Source organism: Lycium barbarum, chromosome 1, assembly GCF_019175385.1.
Source record: "Lycium barbarum isolate Lr01 chromosome 1, ASM1917538v2, whole genome shotgun sequence".
In the NCBI taxonomy this organism is placed as follows: domain Eukaryota; kingdom Viridiplantae; phylum Streptophyta; class Magnoliopsida; order Solanales; family Solanaceae; genus Lycium; species Lycium barbarum.
In genome coordinates, this window is record NC_083337.1 from 102,356,878 (window position 1) to 102,367,193 (window position 10,316).

Consider the following 10,316-nt stretch of genomic DNA (forward strand, 5'->3'; position numbering starts at 1 on the left):
TTCTTTAAGACACAAACCACTCTTTTTCATATCCTAATGTTAGGTACAGCTGTATAGATGGGAGGTACGTAGCAGGAGTAAGTCTTATTTTTGAAAACCATCCCTATTTGGGTGATTTTTGTTTATTCTATCTCTAAATTGCTGAATTAGAGATTCATTGATTCGAATTATGGAGCCTTTACGCAGACGAGTGTACTAAAAATGTTGACCATATCTGTTATGCATGCAAGGATGACACAAATTGAAATGGACATAATTAGACAGCTACCTATAAATATCCAAGTGCAAGATCCTAACAGAAAGGTGTTTGATCAAATGGTGTACTATAACTGGAAATCCGTTTGCTGTCAAGTAGGCCACAATTGTCAAGAAATGGATCTACAGCCCAAAGCAAGACAACATGAACCCAAGATGACAGTGAACAATACTAGTTCAAACAAATTTGTTCAGTTTGCAAGTAAAATAACCTAATAAAACAATTGACATTTCCATGTTACCTGATTAAAATATATGTGAAGCAAAACAATATCCTGAAAATGAGATTCCTAATAAAATCAGGATTTACAAATTAACAAATTCACTTGAAGCACTCCTTCAATGAGCCTCATACTCTAAAAGCCTGAGAAAGTAATCAGCCTGCTTGAAACAAGACGCCGATTGATGCAGTGGACTAGAGTTGAGTAGCCACAAGGAAAAATAACTATAATACTAATTGCCTTGGGCCCTAAAAATCAATCAGTACGGTACAACTGGACACAGACTGTGAAATGACCCATCCTCCTCTTGTAACTGTGTTTTACCATATATATACAGGTCACTGCTACCAGAGGGCAGAAACAACTGAAAGACAAAATTTGTTGGTTTAAGCTTGCGTTTGAAAAAACTCAAATTTATTTGGCGTTCCAAAATGAATATACAAACGTATTATCCAAATAAAATCACTAGAAGAAGCTAGGAGCAGAAGCAAAAATAAGAAGAGAAAAAATCAGATGACAAATCCAACAGACATTCAATTTCATGAGCAAACTAAACCATATGATCCCAAATTCAAACAACACAGCATTTCATGCCTAAAGGCTAGTAATATACATCAATTATAGTCCAAAAGTCTGCTGAATAGCCTGCTATATACCTAAATTTCTGCTCTTACTAATACTAGCCATTATGATCAGTGCAAATATCTAATTCATAATTAATATTTCTTGTTTGATGTTCCACTGCTCAAGAAATTCAAGTCTTCAATTATCAATTGGCCTCTTCCCTGGATTCTTACCACTCAATAGAAATTGCTCAAACTTTTTCATATCCCTTTGCCTAAAGAATGGATTATTCAAAAGTTGATCAGCAGTTGGCCTTTTCTCAGGATCCTCACGAAGACAAATCAGAACCATCTTCTCAAACTCCTCTGCAAACACCTGTTCTTTTCGTTTATAGGAATCCAACGTTTTCTTGATAATCCCTTTCTTCTTCAGCAGCTTTTCAAGTGATATCGTCCATCTCTTCTTCTCCCTTAACTTCGTGATTATACAATTCAAGTCTTCACGATTCCTAACAGGTAAATCCCCATACGCCAATTCCAGTGCTGTTAATCCCAACAGCTAGATATCAGATTTTTGTGTACTTGTATCATTATCTTTCCCAAACACTTCCGGTGCAGCACCCCATTTGGAAATACCCTTAACGTCCAAAAACGGAGAGGACGAACTGGCTCCTTCAGTATTGATGTTTTTGGAATGATCGTAAACTAATGCTTCAAATGCTAATTTGATCAAGATTCTGGCAGAGTCAGTAGCATTATCGTCAATATGAACAAAGATATCTCCCTGATTAAAAGTCCTATGAACCCTTTCAGTATTATGAATTAATCGTAGACCAAGAAGTGCTTCTCTGAGAACAATAGCAATGCAATACTCTGGCATTTTTTTATTGTTAGGAGTACGAGCAGAGAGAATGTAACGAAGAGATCCTTCAGACATATAGGGGAATGAAACACATAACAAATCCTGAGTTGTGAAAGAATTATCAACTCCAATTCCCACGACTCCAATTGCCTCAAATCTTGTATGAACTTGACGTTGAAGCTCGGTACAGTCACTTTCATGCAAGTTCTTGTTGATGATCTTCAAAGTGACATGGCCAGAAGGGACAAGTGTGTCATTCTCCATACATCTTGAATACAGAGCTCTGTAAACATGGCAACATCCATAAGAACCAATTTCCTTATTCAGAAGGTAAATATCTTTAGTGTATGGATCAATGATGGTCTTCCCAAGTTTTACTCGATTATTCTGCATATTTTCTTGGAGCAAAGAATGAGAAATTTAGAAAATTGAGATTGGTTTTCAGAGAAGAAGATTTGAAGAGTAATTGGCCTTTTGGGTAGTTATTTTGCGCGCCTAATTGGTTCAAGAAACCGTTATTATATACATGCCCTCTATTATAATTTTTTATTTATTTTGTTTTTTTTTTAATTCCCTTTTTACTTTTCCTCTTTTCGTTAAATTAAATGGGCAAGTCTTCCATCCTAATTCAGAGATGCTAGTGGATCAAAATATGGAACAATATTCATAAAGGCTTAGGGCTTGTTTGGTTTAGAGACAAGTTATCCACAAATTATTAATTCATGAATTATATATAATGTAGGGATTAAAATATGTGTTATGTTTACTTTTTGAATTTTTTTAAATCTAATACATGAAGGTCATTTTAGTTGTTTTAATCTATCTATTACTATTCAGTATCTTTATTCAACCTTCCATCCAACGTAACATAATTTATAGATCGGAAAAGGGTCAAATATACCCCTGTACTATCGAAAAAGGGCTAAATATACCCCTCGTTATACTTTGAGTCCAAATATACCCTTCCCGTTATACTTTCGGTTTAAATATACCCCTACTCTGTTAAGTTGTCCAAAGTGGACATCTACTCACATGTGGCATTGACATTTTTTGTGAGGTGGACGCAACGTGGCATGCCACCTCACAACCCCAATCCATTTTCCTTTCTCCCTTCACTTCTTGAACTCCTTGTAGAGGATAGGCAGGATCCAGCTATCTTTTTTAGCATTATCTGCAAAAACTTTCTTCCAGGAACCTTTTGTAAGGCAACTCTAAAAGTTGGACTAATTATCCAGACCTCTTTTAACTTTAAATTAGATAAAATATGTTTTTGATTGAATATATCTTCCGTAATTAAGGAAGGAGAGTAATTCCAATTGGATTAATTCTTGATTTGGGTGGACTGACGCATATGCTTATTACAGTTAATCGGATTAGCCTCAAGCTCTAATTTGTTGAAAAGATGGAATAGATAATGTGACAACTAGTATAATCAACGCCCCCCTGGATGGAACCTAATCCACATTAAGCTTATACTGGGTCTAATCTGGTCCAATGACTCCAGTTTACAAATCTACCCAAATGTTATCTCAGAATAAACAAAATTTCCTCCAACTAAATTCAAATTTGTTGCAGCGGAAGTTATGTTTTAGTGGTATTAGTTTGTCATGAAGGGAAGGGGGAAAGTCATGAATTTGGACCAAGAAATGCAAATTCCAGGGACGTGAGCAGTAGTAATGTTGGGAAGGTGGTGGAAGAAGAAGGTGAGGGAGAAGTAAAATGGGTTGGGATGTGAGGTGGCATGCCACGTGGCGTCCACCTCACCAAAAATGTCAATGTCACATGTGAGTAGATGTCCATTTTGGATAACTTAATGGAGCAGAGGTATATTTAAACCAAAAGTATAACGGGAAGGGTATATTTGGACCCAAAGTATAACGAGAAGTATATTTAGCCCTTTTCCGATAGTACAGGAGTATATTTAGCCCTTTTCCGTTTATAGATTTATGCATGTACTAGTTATGGGAGTTGGCTCACCTTCAGTACACCATCAGTCCAATGCACTTTTAATTTGTTGCCATCTGTCCATTTTTAAATCTAATGGTCATTATTTATTTAACTAAAACAACCCTCCTAACTACGGTTAACCCCCATAATTATGTGAAACTCCTTTCCTCATTGACAGCATCAATTTAGGGGCGAAATCTTGGTGCTCCTGGAGACTTGCAAGCAAAAAGCAAACATTAAATTCATTTTCATGATTTTAAAACTTGATTTTTTTTTTAATGCTAATTACCTTTCGTGACATTGAAATACTTCTATTAACTCTTAAATCTGTCAAAGTGGTTGTGAAATTCATTAACGTAACTTTAATCCCTCTAATATTATATAGAGATTGATCTTCAATGACAGTAGAAAATATATGTGGAAAGACAAGTTAATCAACTGATCTAGATTAAATTTGTTCATTTACTGACACGATCTTTGGTTGTTGTTTGTAATATCAAGATGATTTAATCCTATGTTTTTACTGATCCTTGCTACCTTTCTCCATGATTTTCATGGTAAAAAAATAATTTTTCCAACCAGAAAGAATTTCCCAGCAATGTTTTCATATGCTTATTTTATTTGCCAAATTAGTACTGATCTAGGAAACAATTAGGGGGTTTAACCGTGGTTAGGAGGGTTGTTTTAGTTAAATAAATAATGGCCATTAGATTTAAAAATGGACAGATGGCAGCAAATTAAAAGTGCACTGAAGACACTGGACTGATGGTGTACTGGAGGTGAGCCAACTCCCTAGTTATGTAGGCAACACAATTGCTAACCACACAATATATTATATAATGCTAATTTGTATATACTCCTAAGTTCAGAAGGTAACCAAACATTGGATCGCTAATGTGAAGTTTATGCAGGTATAATAGGCTAGACTGAAGTGACTAAAATATCCTCAAACTTGGAACGAATTGCAACTTCAGTTCCTGAACTATTATCACACTTAAAAATACCCTTGATTTTGGCTAACTGAATTTTAATTCACCCCTGTGTTGTCACATGGCACAACAAGTGTGCACAAAAACTTTCAGGCGCGTCGGAGGCTCCACATCAGCATCTTTTTTTTTTAAAAAAGAAATCAATTTTGAAAAATTCATTAAAAAGTATATTATTTTAAAATCAGAAAAAACTCATTTAAAAAAAATGGAAAACCCATTTTTTTTAAAATAAATTTGGAACTTTTAAAATCTTGAAAAGCGAAACCCGTTAGTTTTTTTAAAAAATCTAGAAAATTGATTTTTTTTATTTAAAAATCTGGACTTTTTTAAAATTTGGAAAACTAAATAAACCCATTTTTCTAAAAGAACATCTGGAAAATTAAATTTTTGATTAAAAACCTAGACTTTTTTAAAATCTGAAATACTGATTTTTTAAGAACAAAGTGGAAAACTGATAATTTTTTCTAGATTTAAAAAATAATCTAATTTTCCGGTATTATTTTAAAAAAATGGGTTTTCCACATTTTAAAAAAAATCAATTATTCCATATTTGTATAAAACTCCAGTTTTAATCCACTGTTTTCCAGTTCTTTTTTAAAGAAATGTCTTAAAAGAATCATGAAAATCTGGATTTTTAGGGCACTTTTAAAAAAAATATCAAGTTTTCATTTAAAAAATAATCCATTACAGATATTTTAATTAAAACTCTAGTTTTTTAGCTTTTTCTTTTTTAAATCTAATTTTTCAAATTTAAAATAAATATTCCATTGTTCTAGATTTTTTATTAAAAAAAAATCAATTTTACCATTTTTTAATAAAAAAGAATCAGTTTTACATTTTTATTAAAAAGCAATTTATCTATGTGGAGGACACATGGGACAAAAATGCCAAGTGGACGGCGAGTGCATTCCACTTGTCGTGGCATGTCTACGCGGGGGTGAATTAAAATCTATTTAGTCAAGAGCAGGGGTGTTTTTATGTGTGACAATAGTTCAGGGACTGAAGTTGTAATTCGTGTCAAATTTAGGGGTGTTTTAATCACTTCAGCCGGTATAATAACATCTTAATAATGCAACCAGACGAGCAATTGAGTGTATTTGGAATAGAGGAAAATATTTTCCATAATTAATGTTTTTCCAATTTTTTCATGTTTGGTTGGTCAAAATATTTTGAAAAACTTTTTTTCTAGGAAAACTAGTTCTTAAAAATGAGGAAAATGACTTCTCTAGTGGAAGCAAGGAAAAAAAGTTCATAAGTGGCCTTCCACAGGCGCGGTTCAACATAATTTGAGGCCTAAAACGATCTTTAATTAGAGGCCTAAAACATAAACAAACTTCATATACTTATATTTTATTCAAAATATATTTTTCTAACTTCTTTTAAATGCTAAATTTACTTAATCTTCGAATAATTTTATTTTTCAATTGTTCATGTTAGGTAAAATTTTATGAATTTCATTATTGAAAACATCCTTCTACTAAGGCAATCATTACAAAAACTGTTAACATAATTTTATAAGCAATAAGTTGGCAAATTTTAGATAAAATTAATAGAGCTAGAGCGATAGAATCTGATTCAAGAAGTTGATAACTTGGTCTAACCCACTTTAATATGTTGCTGCAATGCTTGAAAACCTACGAAGAAACAAAAAAAGAATTTGCAATTTACTTTGTTCAACACTTTTTGTCTATTGACTCTTACTTTTAATTATCAGAGATTTTAAGAAAGAGAGTACAAAAGGAGTAAAAGAGAATAAAATAATGTGAGTATTAGCGGATCTAATGTCAGAAGGCAAAAAAACATTTTCTTGAATTATTCTATTTAAAAAGGTTAAAGAGATAAAATAATATAAATTTACTAAAAATGTTACTTTTTACCATAAATAATCAAATTTGTTTGAAGAAAAATTAACACATAATTTATCCTTGTTAAAATTTGGGGCCTTAGTGGCTTAATTATAAAGCCGGCACTGGCCTTTCAAGATCATTGTGCCCCCCACCACCACACCCAATTTTACTTTAAACTGCTTAGTTTGAAAGTTCTATTTAGGGAGAACACAATTATCTTTTGTTCAAAAAGGAAATATGACAAGCAAATTTTTGGCAACATCTAGACGTATAGTGGTAGAAACAAAAACAATGGTTATCAAAGAATTATTTAATCTTGAATATATGTGACTCCCATGATAATCCCTGAAATGCGGCAAGGAAAGGCTATGAAAATCATTCAACAGATTAGCATTAATATCTCTCTTTGTTTTAGATATGTTGATGTTAGGTGCAGTTGCATGTAGCAGGAGTAAGTCTTTTATTTGGCGTTAAAAATAATGTACAAATGTATATATTATATTATCCTAATAAAATCATTAGAAGAAGTTAGGAGCAGAATAAAAAATAAGCAGAGAAAGAACCAAATGACAAATCCAGCAGAAACTCAATTTCATGTGTATCTCCCAATATACAGAATCAACCGTAGAACAAAACATTAATATACCCGATGTTATATTCCATCTGTTTTTTTTTCAATCAAATTACCAGTGTCTTTCCAATCCAGTAGGCAGTAAAGCTGTACAAATCCTTACACCATGAAATAATCAAAGCAATCCGTTCATCTTCCCCTGAGTAGATGTCTCGCTTTCAATTTATAATCACTTCTTGAATCTAAGCTCTCTTCTGCTAAAACTCGAATTAACACATAGTAGGTTAGGAGCCTACAACCTATACAGAGCAGATTAAAATATCAAACTGCCTACTTTCAGAAAATATTAAGTAGCATTGGGTTGTTACTATTTTGTCCCATATTGTTCATTAATGTATTACAATCAAATCCCATTTTGAAGAAGGCTTTGAAGCTCATTATCCAAGATATTCTGCATGAACAAACCAAAATGTATCTCTCTGATTGTTTTAGTGACGGGAGTCAAGTGGCAGATATGGTGATTTACCCAAACAGGCTTAGGGGTGTTAGGCCAGATTTTTGTGGATGCTTCTTTAAGTAACAAAGAACTCTTTTTCATGTCAATTTTAGGTTCAGCTGTATACATAGGAAGATGTATGTAGCAGGAGTAAGTCTTTCATTTTTGTCGAACGAAAGGGAATGTCTACTCTTAGCTCCTTCTATTGCAACTTCTCATATATATACAGGTCACTGCCACCAGACAGTAGAAACATTTTTTTGTTAAAAAAATTGTTGGTTTAAGCTTACTTTTGGAAAAACTCAATTTTGGAGAACCAGAATTATGGCATTCAAAATTATCAATATACTACATAAACAAATCTGTTATCCAAAAACAATGACCAACTTCATAGGAACATACAAACGTATCATCCAAATAAAATTATTAGAAGAAGCTAGGAGTAGAAGAAAACATAAGCAGAGAGAATTCAAATAACAAATTCAGCAAAAACTCAATTTCATTTGTATACTGAACCATATGATCCCAAACTCAAAAAGCATAGCATTTCATGCCTAAACCATGTAGTACTATACATCAATGTTAATCCCAAAATCTGCTGAATATACCAAAATTTCTGCTCTTACTAATCCCAGTACTTATGATCAGTGCAAATGTCTAATTCATCATTAATATTTCTTTTTTTGATCTTCCACTGCTCAAGAAATTAAAGTCTTCAATTATCAATTGGCCTCTTCCCTGGATTCTTACCATTAAACAGAAATTTCTCAAACTTTTTCATGTCCCTTTGCTTAGTAAAGAATGGAGTATTCAAAATCTCATCAACAGTTGGCCTCTTTTCTAGATCCTCACAAAGACAATTCAGAACCATCCTCTCAAACTCCTTCAAAAACACCTTTCGTTTAAACAAATCCAACGTTTTCTTAACTATCCCTTTCTTCTTCAACAGCTTCTCGAGTGATCTTGGCAATCTCTTCTTCTCCCTTAACTTCATGATTATACAATCCAATTCTTCACGATTGCTCACAGGTAAATCCCCATACGCTAATTCCAATGACGTAATTCCCGACAACCAGATATCAGATTTTGGTGTAGTTGTATCATTATCTCTCTCAAACGCCTCTGGTGCAGCACCCCATTTGGTAATTCCCTTAACATTCAAAAGTGGAGCGGACGAGCTTGCTTCTTCATGTTCATTTTCGTTAGTATTGATGTTTTCGGAATCATAAACCGATGCCTCAAATGCTAATTTGATCAAGATTCTACCAGAGTCAGTAGCATTATCATCAATATGAACAAAGATATCTCCCTGATTAAAAGTCCTATGAACCCTTTTAGTATTATGAACTAATCGTAGACCAATAAGTGCTTCTTTAAGAGCAACAGCAATGCAATCCTCTCGCAATTTATTATTCGGACGACGATTAGAGAGAATATAACGATGAGATCCTTCAGACATATAAGTCAATGAAACACATAACAAATCTTAAGTTGTGAAAGAATTATCAACTCCGATTAAATTAGCACGTGTATTATTAGTTGCTTGTATGAACTTGAAGTTGAAGGTCGGTACATTCATTTTCATGCAAGTTCTTGTTGATGGCCTTCAAAGTGACTTTGCCAAAACAAATCTGCGGTAGTTCAAAATTGGAATTGGCACAATATCGCGAAGTGGCCGGCCTTGCTCAATTTGTCTTAGACCTTGATGTGTGCCATTATTCGCCATTGTTAGTAAAACAATACAGATCAGTTACAAGGAAAAGAAGAAAACAAATTATTAAATCACAGTTGTGTAGTGGCAAGCCACAGCCTTGAAAGTGATTTTCGGACCGACCATGGTGCAAATCGTTTAGCCCGGTACACTCCCCAAGGTTCCACAACAACTCCCGAACACCTGCATTGGTGGTTGGAAGTATAGAACTGGCACAAAACTGTTGGCCATAAACTAGAAGGAGAAAAACGTATGAAGCCCAATTCTCACGTGCGCGAGGCCCATCTCTTGTTCTAGCCTATTTACTAACCCAATAACCCACAATCAATATAAGGAGGAAAGAAAGACTTTCCTCCACCTATGTGGGACATTTGCATTTTATAGAAGAGAAAAGATGAGTAAGGAAAAAGGAACCACAAAGAAACTTTGGCTTTGCATTACCAACATAGAATTGACTAGAATAGCAATAATAACTCTCACAATCCCCCACTAATGCAAAGATAAAGAATAGGAATAATTTCTGGGCAAAAGAAGGAACATGTACTTAAGTGTCAATATATTTCGATTTGAATTAACACGTAGTGAAAAATGAGGCAACAACAAATATCCAAAAAGTGAAGTACTCTTGAACTAAATGAACATGAGTTGAGACCCCCACAACACATACTATATCCTTAGTTTTATGCAAAATCCGCGATACTCACAAAAGTGCTTTTATGGCCATGCAGACACCTTGGGTCCAATGAGTGCTTTAGAAAGACCGCCTAAGTCTTTCATGAAAGGCGACCACACCTTTACACTCACGTAGATGATTCCATCCAGTCTATCTCATAGACCACCTTAAGGCTATGGAA

At 33.8% G+C, this 10,316-nt stretch overlaps 2 protein-coding genes across 2 annotated transcripts; both read right to left on the minus strand.

The window, feature by feature from the left end:
• Positions 1-1,238: 1,238 nt before the first annotated feature.
• On the minus strand, positions 1,239-2,294 carry LOC132613089 (serine/threonine-protein kinase BLUS1-like). The gene is made up of 2 exons (XM_060327146.1): positions 1,676-2,294; positions 1,239-1,582 (listed from the first exon to the last, which is right to left on the minus strand). Exons 1-2 carry the CDS (start codon positions 2,292-2,294, stop codon positions 1,239-1,241), a joined length of 963 nt encoding a protein of 320 aa, XP_060183129.1.
• Positions 2,295-8,466: 6,172 nt separating this feature from the next.
• LOC132613094 (serine/threonine-protein kinase BLUS1-like) lies at positions 8,467-9,210 on the minus strand. Its single transcript, XM_060327150.1, has one exon. It carries the CDS (start codon positions 9,208-9,210, stop codon positions 8,467-8,469), a length of 744 nt encoding a protein of 247 aa, XP_060183133.1.
• Between the last annotated feature and the right edge of the window lie 1,106 nt (positions 9,211-10,316).

What these genes read in the sequence shown, in the direction of transcription:
- LOC132613089 (XM_060327146.1), bottom strand. Translation starts at nt 2,294, where the DNA reads ATGCAGAATAATCGAGTAAAACTTGGGAAGACCATCATTGATCCATAC. An exon ending in TCCGTTTTTGGACGTTAAGG is followed by an intron (nt 1,583 to 1,675) that starts GTATTTCCAAAT and finishes TGGGATTAACAG; the next exon opens with CACTGGAATTGGCGTATGGG.
- LOC132613094 (XM_060327150.1), bottom strand. Translation starts at nt 9,210, where the DNA reads ATGTCTGAAGGATCTCATCGTTATATTCTCTCTAATCGTCGTCCGAAT.